The sequence below is a fragment of the Myotis yumanensis genome, unplaced genomic scaffold (genome assembly GCF_028538775.1).
Source record: "Myotis yumanensis isolate MYYU_CA2020_CCGP unplaced genomic scaffold, mMyoYum1.0.hap1 SCAF_22, whole genome shotgun sequence".
Lineage (NCBI taxonomy): Eukaryota > Metazoa > Chordata > Mammalia > Chiroptera > Vespertilionidae > Myotis > Myotis yumanensis.
The window spans coordinates 5824836-5845445 of record NW_027223773.1 but is presented as its reverse complement, the minus strand read 5'-3'; the positions used below and the strand labels follow the sequence as shown (position 1 = coordinate 5845445).

Genomic DNA, 20610 nt, shown 5'->3' with positions numbered 1-20610 from the left:
TGTATGTGACACGGCACCAGAGTTAAGTTAGGGTTTTTCAAAATGCTGACACGCCGGCCTCAAAAGGTTCGCCATCACTGCTCTAGACAGACAAAGCCAACGGGCAGAGAACGTCCCTTCCTCAGACACTAATCAGGCACATATGCTCTCTGACACCCTGGTGGGAAGTCCTCCCAGTGGGGGTGCGGGGGAAGGGGCGTCTGCAGGCTTTGGGACAGTCAGCGAGCACGTGATGCTGGTCAGCAGTCTGACCGTCTTACAGGTGCATGGAGGCGGAGCGAGACTTGGTGTAGAAAAAGTACAGACGCCTCTGCTGGAGAGAGGGAGGCTAAGCCCACACTGTTTGCTGGTGGAGTTCTTCTAAGAGCAGGTGACCAGGTAGATGGGAAAACTCGTTAGGAAAAGCCACCGGTGGGGGCTGCAGGCCCTCTGGCTGGGCGGGGCCTCGGGCGGGGGCTGCCTCCGCTCCTGAGGTCACTGTGGGGGCTTCCCTTGCTCTAACCCGCCTCTCCTTTCTCTCTCGTGCGTCCTGACAGAGGGAACGGCTGAGGAACATCGAGCGCATCTGCTTCCTTCTGCGGAAGGTCAGTGCAAGGGCCACGGTCAGGTGCGGTCACCGAGGAGGGGCTGGTGCCTGTCTTCCCGGGAGGATTGGGGGGAGCCAGCGATGGGTTCTTTGGACGCCTCCAGAGACAAGAGGAGCGAATTAAAAGGGGTGGCCGTCAACCCAAGTGGCAGGATAGCGCTTAATTGAAGTGCCTGTGGTTGGACTGAGAGCTGCTTTATCTTTTCATAATAACAGCAGGCGCACGGCCTTTGTTCCTGTCTGGTGCTGGGCTCAGGGACCTTTGTAACTGGATGATGGGTTTGCTCTGAGGTTTCAGCCTGCCACTCAGCGTGGCAGTTTGATTGGCAGCCTCATTGGGAGTCGGAGGGGCGGAAGGGGAGGTGTTATTAAAGGGGAGCCAAGCATTCAGAGGGCTGCCCTGAATGGAGGGGCTGAGGGTCACAGCTGCCCTACACACACGCAGGAGGCACATGTGTGCACGCAAATTCACGTGTGTGCGTGCAGCTCAGGCCTGGCAGTCAGGACCACTCTGTGGCATAGCCAGGGGGGCCGGGGGGGGCAGAGCGACCAGCCTGCCACTCTCCGGGCAGGAAAGTATGTGTGTGTTTTTGCAGCAAAGTATAGAGAACAGGTACTTGGAGGTAAAATAAGGGGAGTCTCTGGCCTTGAGCCAAAGGACACCCCTCACCTCTGTCCAGAGCAGACGGGCCACAGGCGCTAGGAAAGCTGCTGTCCACGCAAAAGAGGTTTTGAGCCTCGTGTGGGTGGGCGGGACAGCAGGTGCCCGGCCGCCACCCATCGAAGGGAAAGAGTTTGCCAGCGTTCGAACCCTTTTCTGATTCACTACTGATGTCTATTGGGAGAGAGGACTTCATCGAGAAGTTCATCAGTTTCCTACATTTGGATTTGGGGTAATGCATGCGTCTTTAGAGCGCCGTCATTCTCTAAATCAGGGGTCCTCAAACTTTTTAAAAGGGAGCCAGTTCACTGTCCCTCAGACCGTTGGAGGGCCGGACTATAGTTTAAAAAAAAACTATGAACAAATTCCTATGCACACTGCACATATCTTATTTTGAAGTAAAAAAAACAAAACGGGAACAAATACAATATTTGTATTTGCATGTGGCCCGCGGGCCATAGTTTGAGGACCCCTGCTCTAAATGATACAGAGGAAAAGCAATAGTTGGCTGACGGTCCCTAAGTGGACTGACCGATGGAGTGAGGCCCGAACTCCCTACCTCCTCGGCGGCGGCCAGCCCAGCGGGTGGCTGGTTGCAGGTCATCCACGGACACTTGTTTTTCTTGACGGGAGATTTGCTTTCAGAGGCTCCCTTTCCCAGAATGGGATGAGAAAAAAAAATCTGCTTTTCAGCCTCAGAATCCTCGCCATTTCTGCCTTTTCCCGATTGCTGATGAAGCAAGAACACTTTCTGGGTTAAGTTTCTAGGCCACAGAATGTGCCAATATTGCCAAACTCTAATCGCCTCTTATTCCCTGGAGTGCGACCCAGTCTCTGCCTCGCCCTAAAGTTGTAACCGGGACCGGCCTGTGCCTTGGCGGGGCCCACAGAGCCCCGAGACGCTGATGAGCTTTCCTCTGGACTCGCCCCCCCCCTCCCCCCCAGGTGCCGATGGATTCCCAGGCTCCAGATGTAGCTTCTCCCCGGGGAATAGCTGTGTTCTCTGCTGGCTCTGCAACCTGCATGGGGTATTTCATTCGTGAAGCAATTTGGGGCACTGGTCCTCCCCCAGCTGAGTGTCACTGGCTCTGACTCCCACGTTGTCTCGATGGCACAGACAAAGACTAAACGCAGGGAGATTGTCTCATTGGGGGTCACGCCAGGCAGCAGAACAAAAAAAAAAAAAATGCACCGCATCCGTTACATTTGCTAGACAAATGCGAAGTGCCGTTATTGTAAAGGGAGAGCCAAGGCATCCTGTTCCCTTTCTGAATCTGCCGACCAATCAACGCCGTGATTGATGAAATTCAGGAGGGCAGTGATCACCGATTGTAGCTCAGGGAGGTGGGCGGCAAGCACGTGGCCACAGCCACGCGCCATCATGGCCTCTCGGCGGTGACATCACTGCTGTTACCACTCAACATGTCAGCGTGCAAGGCTGCCAGTGCCGCCGGTATCCTGGTGGGAACCAAATAGAGCAGCCACTTACGCGAGGCCTCTCCCCGGGGAGCATGTGTGCTGTTGAGGTTGCGTCAGCGGGCTGTGCGGATGAAATGACAGCTTGTCTCCAGCGAGGCTGTGTTTGTATCAGGGAGGCGTCCAAACATGCCAGTGTGGTGCCTCAGATGCTTTTGGTCATGGCGATACCAGCTGCCAATCGGAAACAAGAGTGGTGGACATTGCGTTGCTTCAAGTTATCTATAAAGCATTTCAATCACAACTGCTATGGACTTTAATTTTGTTTGTTTTTTTAAAATTGATTTTTATAGAGAGAGGAAAGGAGAGGGATAGAGAGATAGAAATATCGATGAGAGGGAGACATCGATTGGCTGCCTCCTGTACACCCCCTACTGGGAATCGAGCCCGCAACCCGGGCATGTGCCCTGACCGGGAAGCGAACCCTGACCTCCTGGTTCATAAGTGACGTTCAACCACTGAGCCACACCGGCCGGGCCTATTGCGGACTTTAAGAGGAAGGCGGAGTGGGAGAGCATGTCGGAGGTATGATCATGCGGAACGTGCTTGCTTTCCTCCGTAGTCTGTAAAGGTGGTGGGGACAGGGTCTGTGTAAGCTGTTCACTGCTCAGCCCCTCACCCCGAAAATGGCAGCCTGTCACCGAGGCGTACGACAGCCCTGTGCAGTGGGGATGGAGCTTGCGTCACCTGCCCAGGTCACTCAGGTGGTACGTGCCGGGTCTGGATTCAAATCCACTCTGTTTCCCCAACCCCTGTCCTTTGTGGTAGTCCAACGTTTCCGGGCAACAGGGAATAAGAACACGCTTCCCTGCATTTCCCAGGACAGATCCGCACCTTTGGGGGTTTCAGCGCAATTTGGACACCATTCTCGGCCACCCCAGCATGTTCCCATTCCCATGACCCCTCTCTGCTGATTCTCGTCCCCCAAGTCATCATTAGGCTGAGAGGTTTTGGTCAAAGGCAACCTCTCAGTTTCCAGGGGCCTCTCTCCTTGGCTTGACGATGGCCACCTGCTCGCTGTGCCCTCACCCCTGACATTTCCCAGGGGTTGGACCAAACGCAGCCTCTTCCTACTGCCACAGCTTTGCAGGGAGCAGCGTGCAAAGCCAGCCCCCGAGCTGAGACAGTTAACCCAGCACCCATGGCGCGAGGTCCGGGACATTCATCCTCCCAATTAGCTGCGGCTCCTGCCTCCCCACAGGCCCAGGGTCAGGACCGAATCCGCGGGTGTGATGTGAGCCTTTGCAGAAGTGCCAGCTGCTGAGGTGGCGGAAATGAGATCAGGACCGTCACTTCTTCCCTTGTAGCACGTCCCTTCCCAGGAGGTCCCAGGTGCTCCCCTGCCCAGACCTGGTCACGGGGTAGTGGGGCAGCATGACCCATTCTGGGGCTCGCTGTCCAGGCTGCACAAAGACAGTCATTACATCACAGCAGCGCCCAGGGAAGCCGGCACCAGGCGACCCCCTGCAGGGCAGAGGAAAGGGAGCGGGCCTTTCTCTGCGCCAGAGGAGGTGAGCTTACCTACACTGGGAAGACTGGCCCCTGGTTGCTCAGGGAAAGGTTTTGCCTTAACAACAATGTGTAAGTTGTCCTCCACAGCATGGAAGATGCTAGACCAGCGGTTTTCAACCTGTGGGTCGAGACCCCTCTGGCGGTCGAACGACCCTTTCACGGGGGTCGCCTAAGACCATCCTGCCTATCAGATATTTACATGACGATTCATAACAGTAGCAACATGACAGTGATGAAGTAGCCACGAAAATAATGTTATGGTTGGGTCACAACATGAGGAACTGTATTTAAAGGGCCAGAAGGTTGAGAACTGCTGTGCCAGATGTTGTGCAACATGCTTAAGCGCATCATCTCACTTCACACTCCCCCTGGGGCGTGGCCTCCACTGTGCCCCCGTTCACTGGCGAGGATGAGGGGGTGAAGGGATTGGAGCTGGGGCATGCGAAGCCAGGATCGGAATCAGGTGGTCTGAGCCCCGCCCTTTGGGTTTCTTTATTAATTGTCTTAATGATAAAGGTGGCATGTCCCGTTGTGACCAGAACATGATGGGACACTGATAGGCAGAAAGGATCGCTTAGGTCCTCGCCCCTCTCTGTTCCCATCTGGTCCGACGTGACTGCTGTTAAAAGCTTGGGCCTGTGTCCTGCTGTGGTCTCCACGCGTTTCACACACAGACAAACACACGCCCACACGTGTGTCCACACACGCAGGGGTGGCTTTTTGTTTCTCTCTTTTTCCCAATAATGAAAACATCGTTTTTCTATAACTTTCCCCCCCCCACATGCCATTACGGGGACAGCCCTCTAGGGCAGTGCCCGCACCTCTGGTGAGCCTGGCGAAGGTGCGCGCAGCGTGGACGCTGAACGCCATCTACCAGGCGCTCAGGCCGTGGTCAGAAGCAAAGGCACAAGAGGACTCGTTTCTGCCCTTTGCCCACTTCTGGTCACGTGGTTTTCCCTGGTCGGGTGGTCATCCTGACTATTCCCTAGAAGGTCCCCAGGTTTAAGAAGGGGCTGGTGGGCCCTGGCTGGCAGCTCAATGGTTAGAGCGTTGCAGGCTCCATCTCCAGTCTGGTGCGTTTGGGAGGCAACCAATCGATGTGTCTCTCTCACATCAATGTTTCTCTCTCTCTTCCCCCCCGCCCCACCTCCCTTCCACTGTCTCTGAAAATCAATGGGAAAAATATCCTCGGGTGAGGATTAACGAAGAAAAAAAAAAGAAGAGGCTGGTGGAAAGGGTCCCGGTCTCATGTCACTTCTGCGGAAGGTCTGGCAGCGATGTCCGTGTAGGACATAAAAAATGACGCTCCCCACCACCTCAGTGAGGAATGAAGCTGAGCACCCCGGGGTGCCCCGCACCCCGACATCCTGCCTCCTGCCTCCTGCCCCCAGACAGCTCTTCCTCAACATCTCCGCTCAGGGGCCATTCTCCTCCCTCAGAATGAATGGCTTCTCTCTCCTTTCGTCCCGCATCGCGCTGCTCACGGGCTGGCTCCGTTAATACTGTGCTTCCCAGGTATTGACGCGGTGGAATCCGCGATGCAGACGCTCATTTGCATGGCAGTCTCCCCGGGCCAGACAGCTCTGCACCCGCCGCCTGGTAATTGCTGATGATAAATACCTGCTGAGTGAGGGCCTACGCAGGGCTCTTCGGCACCGGAAGGCTTGCTAAACCCTTGCCCTTCTCATTCTAGAACATTCTCTGCTGTTAGTGTCTCTCCTCTCAAGTAATCATCTTTGCCTAATCGCTCCCTGTACTCCAGACACGATTCCTACCCCTCACCCCTGGCTTAAAGGACAGAAAAGGAGTGGGTAGCTGTTTGTGTTAACTTAAGATGCCTCTCAGTTGCCAGCCAGTTGTGGGAGAATTGTGTCCCTTTCAAAACCTGGCACGATTTGAGAGAGCGCTTTTATTCTCACCCCCTCCCTGAGTGGGCTGGTAGGTGGTTCAGCAACTTAACAAGGGAGTGAGGAAAGGCGTTTGAAATTCAAGTGTGTCTGAAGTTGCATGAAAATGAGGATCAAAGACAGGCTGGGAGGTGTGGCCAGGGCTGGGCCAGAACCCCAGGCTTGGTCCTGAAAGGAACCAGCGCTTCCCAGGAGAGTCCTGGGGACCCCAGGAAGGCCAGAGACAGGTCGGAGGAGCTGGTGAGGGTGAGGCGCAGAGGTGGCCAAGCCGGGGCCAGGCAGGAGGTGGCGGAAACTGGAGGCTGTGGGTTCCCAAGACAGAACGAGCCGACCTCCATCCCAGGAAGATGCCAAGGCCCAACCTTTCAGGAAGAGAGACCGAGGCCCACAGGGGCTCGGGGAGAGTTGTGGGGGCTCTTCCACGTGGTCATGGCTCGGGGAGCTCTGATCTGCCAGTGCTGCCTGTCCAGAGCAGCTGTTAGCGACAATGCACCCTGCGCACAGGACCACCCCGCCCTGCAGGGGGCTTGGGTGAGGGCTGGGACCAGCGTCTTCAAAAGGAAAGGGTCTGCCTCAGGTGCTCCTCAAACCTGTGTTCCGTGACTCTCAGCCCCGCTGTTTAACACAACCACCTGGGATGCGTCTAAAAAGTGCAGCTTGCTGGTCCAGAGAGGCCAGCTCAGTGGACTGGGGTGGAACCCGGAAACCTGCACGTTAAACCAAGGCCCCGGGCGGTTCTGATGCAGGTGGCCCGGGAACCCTGCTTTGGGAACCAGTGCCGAGCACCCACTTCTTAAACTGGAATGTGCGTCTGCATCACCCAAGGGGTCTTGCGAAAAATGCAGTTTCTGGTCCAGCAAGTCTGGGGGTGGGAGCCCAGAGGCTGCCCGGCTGGCAGGTTCCAGGTGACGCAGGTGAGGCTGGCCCGTGGCTCACCGAGAACCGCTCACAGAAGCTGACCCCAGGCTCCGAACTCAAGCCCACTGACCTGGAAGCTCTGGGGCCGGGGCCCAGCCTCTGTTTTAGCCAGACCTCCGTGATCCGGAAGTCTGAGAGCCACTGCTAAGCCACAGAGAAGCTTAAAGACACAGCTGTCTGTCCCCGTGCAGAGGTAGAAGGAGTCCATGTGGGAGCCAGGAAAGCAGAGGCGACTGCCCCGGGGGAGGGGGGTAACTGTACCCTGGGTGGGCGGCTGAAGGAGAGGGTGGGAGAATCCAGGAGGCCAGAGGGGTTGGACAGTGGGAGGCCTGGGAGGAAGCCCCTCTGGCGTTGGAAACAGCCCTCGGTGGCCCCTGCCCTGCCTGTGTCCTCAGTGACCACCGGCCTTCCCAGGCCAGAGAACCCCTCTGACTTCAGGCCGCGGTCACCAGGCAGGCATTCCTTCTCTTGCCTCCTGTTCTCCTGCTCTCCTGGGGCCCAGGAGCAAGCCCTGGGGAACATGGTCTGTGACAGTTCCTCCCGGTCTGGCCCAGTCCCCAGGGATCAGCCACGAGGGGCTGATCTTGACCGTGACCAGGTCAGGGCGATACCTGGCGGTGGCATCTAGGGGAGCGGCTGGCAGGGCAGAGCTGAGAGCCACCGCCACCGTTCCCGGTGCATATACGACCGGCTTGCGACAGATGAATGTCACGGTGACTTTAAGTTACACTCTGCACTCAGTGACTCTGTGCTCAGTTGCTTAGATGTAGAGTCGTCTGCTCAGCCCTTAAAGGTATTTGCTAAGCACTGGTGTGAAACCCAGGAGGTCACACAAGTTAACCCACCAGCACCAGCCAGCAGGCAACGCTCACGTGAGCCCAACCCCCAATCCTGGCTGTTGGATGTCGAACTGTGTCATCTGCGGCTGGGGTCCCCAGCACGAAGGGGTCCGAGGCCTTCAGGGAAGCCTGAGAGGCTGGGCCACCCTCCCCACCAGGTCTGACTGCTGTTGGGGGTGGTGGGGCTGTGCTCAGAGCAATTAAAGAGGAAGTGGCCTCAGAGTCAGGGTTCTGACAGCGCTTGGGATGCTGTGCTCACACTCACCCAACTTAGCAAAATCCCAGCTTCCCAAGTGTGCCATCCTCCCCGCCCCCCCCTCGTGAATCGTGCGCTTGCTGATTCATTTGGGGATAAAGGGGGAACCGACCCCCAGGACCAGCATTTATGGGAAAGTCCCTGCTCGCCCAGGCGGCTCCCCTGTCTGAGGGTCCGTTAGCGTAGGTTGGGGATTCCAATGGAAGAGCCATTACCCTTTCCTTCTTCCCACTTCTGGGCACCGGGCAGGTACACCTCAGGGCAGGCCCTGGGATTGGATCAGTGTCGTCGCAGACAGGGCCTCTGTGGTTGGAGAAGCCGCCCGCGGTCTTCCTTCCTCCTGGGGCAGCTGGGAGCTTGGTTTCACGGGAGTGTGGGCGGGGCGGGCGGAGGCCAGAAGCGACCGGGTGGAGAATTAGGCAGGTGGATTTGGTTCTGGGGGTGACTGCCCCTCCTCTAACTCAGCCTGTGCCCCTGCTCCCCCTCCAGCTGGTGCTGCCAGAGTACTCCATCCACAGCCTCTTCTGCATCATGTTCCTGTGTGCGCAGGAGTGGCTCACCCTGGGGCTCAATGTCCCGCTGCTGTTCTACCACTTCTGGAGGTAAGGGCTGGGCCCGGGCCGCCGGTCCCCGTTTCTGTGCGGGTGGCCGCCCCAGCGAGAGGCTTTCTCTCGCTCTTCCCCTGGGAGAACCTGCTCCCCGCTTCTTAGGCAGCAAGTCCCGAAAGGAAGGCGCTGTGCAGGCCCCACCGCCCACAGCCTCACCCGGGGTCAGTGTGAGAAGCAGCGGCAGCACAACTCAGAATAGGAGCTGGAGGGGGAGAGGCAGCAGTGCCGTGCACCTGGAACGGGACTTTGGCATAAAGAAGAGCAGGAGGGACTTGTCTTTTTAATCCCTGGCAGGGTCTGGCCTGGCCTGGCAATTCGTAAGCGCTCAGAAAATGAAAGAAAAAGGAAGTAGGAGGAAGGGGTCCTTTAAAATGAGAGTCCCACCTGGCAGGCGGCCGGCGTGGCTCAGGGGTTGAGTGTCATCCTATGAACCATGAAATCCCAGTTCGGTTGCCCGTCAAGGGCACATGCCTGGGTTGTAGGCTCCATCCCCAATACGGGTCATGCAGGAGACAGCCGATCAATGATTCGCCCTCATCATTCATGTTTCTCTCTCTCTCTCCATCTCCCTTCCTCTCTGAAACCAATAAAAATTAAAAAATTAAGCCGAGTGATGGCTGACTGAGGTGGAACTGTGACCAGTGGCTTCGAGCAGTGAGCACGGCTCTGTCTATCCACCTTGCACCTGCTCTGATACCTGTGGCTGCGCACCGCAGGCCCCTCCCCCAGCCCTGGAGAAGCAGGCCCTGCCTCCCAGGTCCCACAGGTGACTCAGTCTTCCTCCTGTTGGAGCAGCTTGGCCAGTGGGTGAGGTCACCACGGCATCTGCAGATCTGAGTCCTGGGAGAGCCGCCATCTGCGAGGAGAGAGCGCCTGGGCCGCTGTTAGTTTCAGGCCGGGATCGGAGCCGAAGGCAGATAACTGCCTGGCAGGGCTTCCTGGGGGCAGTCATCCTCGGGAGGGCTGGGCCCCGGTGACTTCAGATGTCCCTTCTCAGCCTCAGAGCCAGCAACGCTGTGTCCTCCTCCCCCGCAGGTACTTCCACTGCCCAGCGGACAGCTCCGAGCTGGCCTACGACCCGCCGGTGGTCATGAACGCAGACACCTTGAGCTACTGTCAGAAGGAGGCCTGGTGTAAGCTGGCCTTCTACCTCCTCTCCTTCTTCTACTACCTGTACTGGTGAGCCTGCGCCCCTCCCTGAGGGTGTGACTCCTGCAGGGCAGGCGGGGGGGGTGCGGGGGGGTTCAGGCCATCCTCCTTGGCTTGGGGAGGTAGCCCATGAGCCTGTGGGCTTTGATGCCACCATCTGACTTGGATCGGGAGCCAGGGCTCCTGTTGTGTATGAAGTGAGGGGCAGCGGTCCCAACGTCTATAGCAATCTTTGGCACGTCTAAGTGCTCAATACATTTTTTTTTTAAGTGTAAAGCAGGTTGACATGATCTATTCAAGATAGCACCACCCTCCTGCCCAGGTATATGGTTTACTTGATGGTAGAGACGGTGTCTGTTTCATTCACCTCTGTGTCTGCAGTGCCTGACACATAGTAGGTGCTCACTAACCCCTGGCACACAGTAGGTGCTCACTAACCCCTGGCTATTGCTAATGGTATAGGCTCCAGGCGAGCTTGGGGCTGCACACTCCATCTTTTACCGGAGACACACTATGCTCTCCTAACAAATGCGACAGGGATGAGAAAGTGGCAGGAGTGGCCCGGGGTCCGGCTTTGGCGGGTCCCTCTTGGGAGGGCCAGTCCCAGGCCCCTGCGGGCTCCCACTAACGCCTCCTCTCCCCCTTCTTTTTGCCTTCAGCATGATCTACACTTTAGTGAGCTCTTAACTCAGAGACCACACACGTCGTCAGAGACTGGACGGGAGTGCGCCGAGGCTGAGAAGTCACTTGTGCGGGCGACTGGAGAAGGGACGGGGTGGGTGAGGAGGAGACCTGGCCGACACGGACTGCCTCGGAAGGAACGTAGCGGCGGCAGCGGGAGCCGAGTTAACCGTGTGTTGTCACCTGTGAACCACAGCAAACATCGCTGTTTCCCGAGTCCGCTTCATCTCCCAGCTCCCAGCTGGTCCGCTCTGGTTTCCTGGACCGTGGGAGTGGGGGCTGGGAGGCCCGAAGGTGCCTGCTACCGAACGGAACGACCAGAGTCAGGCTGAGTCTGTGGGACTCACGGAGGGCCTCAGGGGGCCTGGGCTACCCAAGGCTGTTTCCTCCCTGCCAGGGCCGGCCATGCCCTTGCCCTCCGCGGAGGGTCCGGAAGGTGTGCCATGGCCTTCGCCGTGGCCAGCGTGACCTGCAGGGTTACCGTGCTCTGCCCTGCTTTGTGAGAGCCCGGCTCAGTGACACCCTGAGCTGGGTTTGGGGCAACGCGTTGCTAATAAAGTTGCCCAAAGTCACGGACATGGGGTGGGGTGGGCTGGGATGGGGGAACCAGGGAAAAATGACTTGGAGAAACATGGACTCCACGTTCAAGGTGTTACCAGCCAAAGCCATCACAGCCCCCGAGTGCAGATCCACCGGTCGGCACTCGTCAAAGCCGCGTCTTGCAAGGAACCCCCAGCTGCTCCAAGGCCGCTCTGAACGGTGGGCGTTCGGCCCCTCGGAAAGGAGACGACATAGTAACAGCTTCGTTTTACGATGCCGCGTCGTTCATGCTGCTTAACCCGAGGACGCTCGCTTCTTTAGGATTTTCCACGTGACACGCTCTCCATTTTGAGGAGGAGTTGTTGTAGGAGGTGGTCAGTAACGTGAAAGCTGAGATGCGTAGGATGCTCAGATTGGGCGCAGTGACTTTTGACCTTATTCCCCCACTTCCCCTCTTTCTTCCTGTTTGACACACGGGCTATTTATTGTACCTGTGCCCAGCTCCCGCCGGAGCCCTGTGACTCAGGCTCAGGAACGGTGTGGGTGGGACACGCGTGTGCTATGTTGGACACACGTGTGCTATGTTACAGCGCGGGGACGACTTGAGTATCCAGCCCACGTGGCTGTCTCGTGTAGGCCTCATCCCTGGCTGGCTGCGTCTCCATAGGGTTGGTGAACTGGTAGGTAGAGAAGGGCAGGGTTTCCAAAAGGGCATTTGGCTTCTAAAAATTCTACAGGAAACAAGATGCAGACGTCTGCCTTCAGGCTGAGGTTATGAAGCCGGGGACGTCGAGGCACTATTTTTGGGACCAGGCTTCCCCTCGACCGATCCCGTGGGCCCAGCTGGGTACGTGTGGTTGGGGCAGAGTTGCCTTCAGGGCTGGTTGCCTTGGTCTTTGACGTCATTCCTGAGGAGACCTTCGTCCCGAGAAACAAGCCTTGTGTCCAGGCTGCTGGCAGCAGTTCTGTCTCCACAGCCGCCTCACAAATACAGTGGATGCGGGCGTCCGGGGTCCAGCTCATTCTCCCCGTGGAGCTGTTGGGTTTAGTTGTGTACTTGCCTCCTTCCAGGAAGATTTGAACGAGCTTATAATAGTGGACACCAGGACACAGGGACTGCTCTAATGAGAACTCAGCTTTATAACGAAGATGAACACAGAGATAGCCGTTTCCTGAGAGAGTCTATTTACCGTGACTGAGCATTAAGTCCACGATTTCTCTTAGCGGTAAATTGCAGCAATTCACAGTCACACAGCGCTTCACATTTCACACTCTGCTTTCACTCCTTCTCCTTTGACCCTCCTCTCAAGCCTAAGAAGTTGATACTGTTCTTTTTCTCTAAGTGAGGCCGCTGAAGCCCAGAGAGGGCCAGTGACTTACCTATAGTCACACAGCAGTCACAAATCTGCCTCTGAAGCTACCAGTACATCGTCTGACTTTAAAAACCCCATTTCCGCCCTAGTGGGTTTGGCTCCGTGGTTAGAGCATTGGCCTGCGGACTGAAGGGTCCTGGGTTCAATTCCAGTCAAGGGCATGTACCTGGGTTGCAGGCTCAGTCCCCGGCCCCGATCAGGGGGCGTGTGCGGGAGGCAACCAATCGATGTGTCTCTCTCACATTGATGTTTTTCTCTCTTTCTCTCCTCCTTTCCATTCTCTCTCAGAATCAATGGGGAAAATGCCCTCGGGTGAGGATTGACAAAAATAAAAGACATTAAAACCCATGTCCTTTCCTGAGTGTTGGCAAAGCAGCTTAGGGTCTGATGAAAACTTGGATGTAACATCAACTTTCGGAGAAGAGAGTTTCAAAATAGAGCCATTGCGGAACCGCGTGGTTGCCGGTCCCCTGGGCGCCAGCCTGGCTCGCTGGGCTGGGGGAGGTTCTTCGCTCAGGCGGTGGGTCCTTTGAAAGCTGCCAGCACCTCGGAGGCGGTGCTTATGTTTCTGAAAGAGAAACATCCACAGTTTCCCTCCCACAAGTTGCGCTGGGGAAAAAACACAAAACCCCGAGGAGTTGGTTGGGAGTTTGAGCCGCTTTTCAATCCCTGGGGCAGCCGACCACGAGGATCAGAGAGCAGAGCCCGTGTGGTGTGCCGGGCTCCGAGCTGAGTGGCGTTTGCCAGGACCTCGCCCACTGGCACCATGATCCCACAGAGCAGCCAGGAGGCTCAGGGCAGGTGCGTCTTCCTGGGGGACCTGCCAGACATCAGCCCAGGGCTCCAGGGACGTGGCCGGTAGTCACAGTAGCCACTCCCCGAGGTGCCCAGCGTGATCCTCTGCCCGCCCTGTGCTGCTGTCCGGTCCTCACAGCCCCAGGCGGCCGCCCTGTCTCCTTGCTGGCTGAGCAGCGCCCCGCTGCTGGTCAGGGCTCACATGGCTCCATCTGCCTGGCCAGCTTTGTCCCTCCTCGCTGTCAGAGGGAGGAAAGAGAGGAAGGGGGAGGAGTGGCCAGCGGGTGGATCTCGCAGGGAGTGGTACCCCTGGTGACCCCTGGTGACCCCTGGTGACGGGGAGCTGTCCCTGCTGAGCCTGGGCCCCGGGACAGTTTCTGGGGGCACAGGCAGCACGGAGGGCGGTGTGGGTGGCCTGGTCCCTTCTCCTAGGGAGGCCAGGCTGTGGGCCGGGCTTGTTGCACCCACAGAGTCAGCGGGGACCCTGAGGATGGCACCGAGGCCTACTTTTCACTTGGCTGAGTGGCAGGAATAGTGGCCCTTCTGCACGGACTTGTTACACAGACGCGATGAGCTTGTGTTTGCGGAGAACTTTGAAGGGGGCCCCGCCCGCGGTTAGCCTACCAGCTCTGTAGGGGTGAGCTTCCTCGCCACCCTCCCTGTGCCCCGTGCCATCCAGGGCCAGCGCCTGGACGGGAGGGACTCGCCCGGCCCCGTGGGGAGGAGGGACGACCCCTGCACCCCGCTGCCCTCCCGACTGTCGTGTCCGGAGCGCAGGGCAGGCTGGGACCCGAGACCTCTCTCAATGCCACGTTCTCCAGCCAGTGTGAGCATCCGCCCTGTGTCAGGCCGTGTGCGCAGCACAGGACATGCATGTTCTCATGGAATCCCCACCACGTGTTGAAGTAGGAACTCTGCCCGTCCCCAACGGATCGCTGAAACCCTGCAGCTTTCAGAGGTTGAACAGTGGAGCCACGGTCACAGTCATCAGTAAGTCCCGGGGCCTGGACTCCAACAAGAGTCTTTTCGACCCCAGGCCTGGACCACTTCTGTGTTCCTGGAGGGTGAGGCAGGAGTGGGGGGACCAAGGGATGCGAGAAGGAAGAGAAAAGGGGGGGAAAGGCAGCAGGCATGGGGCGGTCTCGGGAGCCTGGCTCTCTCACCTCTCTGTCCCACAGCAAGCAGCTCCGCGGGTGTGCGTAAGCAGAAGGCTTTGGGCTGCGGCATCTCTGGCAGCTCTCCCGAGACTCAGCTCTCCCAGCTCTGCAAGGGGGTAATGCTATCTCCCCTGTGCATGTGGCTGCGAGAAAGTCACTCGTCCCGGCCACTCAGCAAATCTCCCTTTCGGACGCCGAGTTAAAGGGAGGATCACATAGACCAGCGGTTCTCAACCTGTGGGTCTCGACCCCTTTGGCCAGCGAACGACCCTTTCACAGGGGTCGCCTAAGACCATCCTGCAGATCAGATATTTACATGACGATTCATACCAGTAGCAACATGACAGTCATGAAGTAGCAACGAAAATAATGTTATGGTTGGGCCATCACATGAGGAACTGTATTTAAAGGGCCAGGAGGTTGAGAACCGCTGACATAGACTAACATGGCAACACGCAGCTCAGAGTCGCATGTGGCAGCGTTCGGTGCCTCTCAGCTTCCTTCCTGTCCGCCCTCGATCCCGGGAGCAGAATCTCAGGCAGGAGACGCGGGGGAACGGGGCTGAGCCCTCAGAGAAAATCTCCCCGTTCCTTCCTATTTTTAGGCCTGGTAACGGCACCGGCGTGGAGTAAAATTGTCACCGTGACGACAGCTCTGTTCTCCCCGAGGAGAGATGCATGCCACCAGCGAAGTGTTTTGACAACAGTTGACTGCGCTCACGCTGTGTCCTCGCACAGATCCATCCCGCAACCCTCTCCGTTCTTGCACTGGGGCTGCTCTCCTGCAAGAGGTGCTCAGGCAAATGGCATCCGATCTCCGGTCTGGGGCTGCCTCTGCTCCCAAGCCTTGGGCAGAAAGCCGCCACCACGGTGGGGAGGCCTGGGGTGTGCCCTGCGCCTGGTCTCATTCCAGGCAGAGGGGACAGTGAGCTGAGCAGAGGGGCCCTGCATTCCTAGGGAGAGCGGGGGACAGGCCTTAGCTTCGTGCTGGCTGGGAGCCGGGAACAGTGTCCTTGTCACCATGAGCTCTGCACGTGACGGGAATATTTTGCACGGCGGCGTCCGTAGAGGGGAAAGATCATATACCAACACCTTGGATGGGCATTCAGTTGCTCCCCGCGATCAGGGATAGAAACAGGATGGGCATAACCACGAAATTGTGTCTTCCAGGCTCTGCCCCAGCCTCTGTGTGGTCATGCCTGCTCCTGTTCACTTCTGCCCAGAGAGCTCTAGATGCCCTTTCCTGCTCATGAACTTGACCCCTAGGACACCACGTCCTGCCCACATTTTCTCCCTCCCTGGCCAGTGGTGCACCAGTGCTGGCTCCCACAGGCTTGTGAGAGGCAATGATTCCATTTCTAAAGGATTTTGCTAAGCAGTTGTTAAACACAGCTATCGTTAAAGCTGGTTATGCAAGCTTACAGTTGCATAATAAATGATGTTAAATAAATGATGTTAAAAACAAAGGTAATAGTCAACATTTATCACCTCCTAATTATTTTTTAATATATTTTACTGATTTTTTACAGAGAGGAAGGGAGAGGGATAGAGAGTTAGAAACATCGATGAGAGAGAAGCATCCATCAGCTGCCTCCTGCACACCCCGCACTGGGGATGTGCTCGCAACCAAGGTACATGCCCTCGACCAGAATCGAACCTGGGACCCTTCAGTCCCCAGGCCGACACTCTATCCTCTGAGCCAAACCTGCCAGGGCCATCACCTCCTAATTATTTTACCATCTTCTTTGTTCTCAAGGTTCTGTCTATTGTGTCCATGGCGGCAATACTATATAACAGCACGCTACCGTGCGTCTTTCCCATCGTGTTCAGCGATGTCTCGGTGGTAGCTTGAAACGGCTACGGTGGGAGTATTTACACCACAGAAATTGGCAAATACTACAGGTTAGTTCCCTCCTGCTCTCTCCCTGGCCCCCGCCCCACCCCGCCTTCCTTCTCCAGGGCTAGTTGTTAGCCATTTACTAGTACTCACTGTTCACATTTCCTGGCTCTGGCACACAGCATGGCCACACGGGCCCGGCTTGCTGACAGTTTTTAATCCTCATCACTCACTCACTCATCCCCAGTATTATAGCTCTGTGAAACTCTGACAGGCCTCTGTGTGCTCCCCCTCCTCTCTGCCTTCGTGCTTTTGGGCGGCCTGGACAGTCCTTATTTCGACTGATGAACGTAGTCTTGCCCCGTCACTGCCTTTGTCTCTTCAACTCACATGCCTCAGTGACTTTGTGAGTTTAGTAATTTGACGTAAGATGGGGGAGGAGCAAAGGGAAGAGTCATATCATGGAGCCTGTGACCTTCACCCCTTTCCTCTCCCTTTCTCTCACTCTTCGTGTGTTTCTTCTAAAGCTACATGAATAAATGAGACTTCCACCCTCCTCACCCCAACAGTGTATTTTACAATGATCATGATTGCAATGGCCGACATTTCTTGAGCAGTTATATTTCATGCACTCTGGTACGTGCACTGCCTACGTGATTACTGTTATATCCCATGCACTATGGTAAGTGCACTGCATAAGTGATTACCCCTATGGTATAAGGGTTCTGCATAAGTGATTACCATTATATTCCATGCACTATAGCACGTGCACTTCACAAGTGATTACCGGTATACAGTGAGGCCTTGACTTAGTGTCCCGACTAACGAGTTTTTTGAGATACCAGCTGTCTCTCGGCCGATTTTTTGCATTGAGTTGATAGAGTAATTTGAGTTAACCAGCTCCTTAACGAGCTTGGTCTCGGAACGAATTAAACTCGTAAGTCAAGGCCCCACTGTATTCCATGCTCTGTGGTAAGTGCACTGCATATGCGATTCCCGTTATATCCCATGCACTGTGGTAGTGCACTGAATAAGCGATGACCTTCCATCCCAAACCATACGCCCACTTTACAGATGATGATCCTGAGACCCGTGATGCTGAAGGTCACCCGGCTGGAGTTTCTGTGCCGTTTGTTCATCTCGAGTTTCTTTCAGCAGAATCTCCCTGGCCACTCCCTGGCCACGGCCAGCCAGGTTTTCCCATGTGGCCAGGAAGATGGGTTTCGTAGCACAGGGGCTGCCCCATCGCAGGCGGTGGGAGCATCCTACTGAACGGGATGGGAAATTAGGCATGGCAGGAAGATTAATTAGCATACCTGCCAGAGTAAGCAGTCACTTTGTTAAGCCTCCGACTTGGCCTTCATTGCCACCATTAGCGAGCAGAAATCGGCTTTTGCAGGGTGCATTCAGCGGCTGACGGTATTGAACGCTCTGTAAAAGGTCTTCTCTCAGAATGATTTTCGCTCATCCGTTTAAGTGGATGCTACTTTTTTTAAAAAAAAATATTAAATTTTGCCATCTTGTGGCTTGCCTTACAGCTGCCGAAGAAGCAGGGAGCTTTTGAAAGGTGACAAAAGTAAAAATCCTAGAGGGAAGGCCTGTGGGAAATGTACATTTCAAACATGTATACACCCCCGCCCCCTTGCTAATTGAATGAGAGGATAAGGAGTCAGATTTCCCCACGAAAAGTAGAGAAATCACTTACATACTAAGCAGTTCATCCCACTCTACTGTGCTTATGTCTCATTTCATTGTTTATAGTTTCATCCTGTTTCTGGTGTATTCTCATTCACCAAGCTGTTGAATGGAGGACTGGAGATAAGTAAGATCTATTTCTGAGACGGGGAGTGCTCATTCATTCATTCATTCATTCAACAGACACCCGTTGAGCTTTGGCATGTGAGGTATGATTGAGTGGATTTTTAGCTCCCTGACATCCCGACAGAGGCTGTCAAGGTTTGAAGAGAAAAGGGAATATGGTAGGTGAGACCAGCGTCTTATTCCTAAACGATCTTGAAGTATCATTAGAAAATAAAATTAGTGCCCAGCCAGTGTGGCTCAGTGTTTGAGCATTGACCTTTGAATCTGGAGGTCACGGTTTGATTCCTGGTCAGGGCACATACCTGGGTTTCGGGCTCAATCCCTGGTAGGGGGCATGCAGGAGGCAGCCACTCAATGATTCTCTCTCATCACTGATGTGTCTATCTCTCTCTCCCTCTCTGAAATCAATAAAAAATATATTTAAAAAAAGAAATTAAAATTGGCATGAAACAATCAAGAAATAAGACAAGCCCTAACCGGTTTGGCTCAGTGGATAGAGCGTCAGCCTGGGGACTGAAAGGTCCCAGGTTCAATTCCGGTCAAGGGCATGTACCTTGGTTGCGGGCACATCCCCAGTAGGGGGTGTGCAAGAGGCAGCTGATTGATGTTTCTCTCCCATCGATGTTTCTAACTCTCTATCCCTCTCCCTTCCTCTCTGTAAAAAAATTAATAAAACATATTTTTTAAAAAAAGAAATAAGACAGAACTCGACCATGCTGGTGGCGGCAGGAGGCATCATTTAACTCGCCCCGGAGAGGGCTGCTATATCCAAGTCAAGGTGCCTAACATGCAGAAAAGGTGGGTAAAAATAAGCCTTGCTCATTAGCTGGCTCCCTGCCCTACACAGCTGTCCCCCAAATCTGTCTTGTTCCGCCCAAGTGTAAGTAGTCTCCCTCCTTAGAAGTGGCCAGAGGGAGGGAAATGAGCCGGCTGGAGGAGACCAGTCATAACTCATCACTCTAAGAGGCTTCAAACTCTTTATACGAAAACAAAACAGAACAAAACACAACGCCTCTCAGCTGTTGAAACCAGGCTGGGTGCTAAGGGCTTTCCATGCATTATTGGATCGAATCTGCCACCAACTCCGCAAGGCTCTTCTCATTCCGTTTTACAGAGGAAAGCAGGCTCAGCAATGTGAAGTCGCTCGCTCAGGCTCACGCAGACAGTGCCAGAACACCGGGAATCAGACCCGGGGCATTCTTGTCCCACGGCCGGGTGATTCTCGCTAGACCCCACGTGGTCAGTGGCTGGCCAGCTGCCGAGGTTAGCAGGTGCGTTGTCAGACCTCGGCCCTCATTACTGTCATTATTGGCCTGATCCGTGGCTGACAGGTGCTCTGCAGTGAGGCTGCTTATGAAGGAAAAAGCCTGAAACTAAAATCCCTCTTGCTGGCCTAGCCTGTGCGGCTCAGTGAGTAGCGCGTCGGCCTGCAGACTGAAGGGTCCTGGGTTTGATTCCCAGTCAGGGCACATACCCCGGTTGCAGTCTCGATCCCCAGTAGGGGGCGTGCAGGAGGCAGCCGATCAATGATTTTCTCTCCTCATTGATTTCTATCTCTCTCTCCCTCTCCTTTACTCTCTGAAATCAATAAAAATTTTAAAAAATAAGTCACCTAATTTTTAATATATTTTTATTGATTTCAGATAGGAAGGGGTAGAAACAGCAAAGATGAGAGAGAATCATGGATTGGCTGCCTCCTGCACGCCCCGCCTACTGGGGATCAAGCCCGCAACTGGGGTATGTGCCCTGACCAGGAATTGAACGGTGACCTCCTGGTTCACAGGTTAATGCTCAACCACTGAGGCACGCCAGCCAGGCAAAAATCACCTAACTTTTAGTCCTCGGGTTTTAACCAGTATGTTTTGAAGAATTTGCTGGTCTAGAAAGTATTCTCGTTACATTTAAAATAACTAGGGTCGCTAACCAGGGTCGCTTCACTGTTGGAAGGTGCTTTTCTTTCCAGTTAGTGAAGTCTGGTAGGAGTGAGAATTATGAAGGGCTAAAAAAATATTGCTTACATTTTAACACACGAACAAAGGTCCTACTGAGTAACCAGTATTTTTTTACCGGTCCACTCTGTTTTGCATTTTTTTGACTCTCCATTAAGAGCAAATGATTCTTCGACACTGCTTGGTAAGAGGAAGTGAAAAGACCATTATAAGAAAAGCTGCATTAAAGATATGGTCCCAGAAGCTCCCAACCCCTGAAATATGTGTTTAAAGATGCAAGTTCAGGCATCAATGTTACTGTAATTGAAGAGCCTTTGAGGAAGGCGGCTTGCTGCTCTTCAGCGAGGAGTGGCCAGCAGCCCCAGAACCCATACTGAGGGTGGACAGCGGGTACTGAGGGGTGCATATGTCCACTTTCTACCTTGGCCTTATTCCCCACACAGACTTAAGTCCATGTATCATCTAAGTTTGTAACATTGAAAACACGTGGGGGGCCCTGGCCAGTTTTGCTCAGTGGATAGAGCGTCAGCTTGCGGACCAAAGGGT

At 55.1% G+C, this 20610-nt stretch overlaps 1 protein-coding gene across 4 annotated transcripts in view; it reads left to right on the top strand.

The window, feature by feature from the left end:
- Positions 1-12854, top strand: part of CNIH3 (cornichon family AMPA receptor auxiliary protein 3) — a 119738-nt gene extending 106884 nt beyond the window's left edge. For 3 of the 4 annotated variants that reach the window (XR_011469368.1, XR_011469363.1, XR_011469373.1), the window contains one exon: positions 537-554. Coding sequence is in view for 1 of the 4 variants with exons in the window: in XM_070401472.1 (XP_070257573.1) it covers positions 537-584; positions 8645-8757; positions 9799-9942; positions 10572-10599 (333 nt within the window). In the remaining 3 variants the exon portion in view is untranslated. Of the gene's footprint in view, positions 1-536; positions 585-8644; positions 8758-9798; positions 9943-10571 lie in introns of those variants that run through there. The other variant, XM_070401472.1, reaches the window with a different exon arrangement.
- Positions 12855-20610: the final 7756 nt, after the last annotated feature.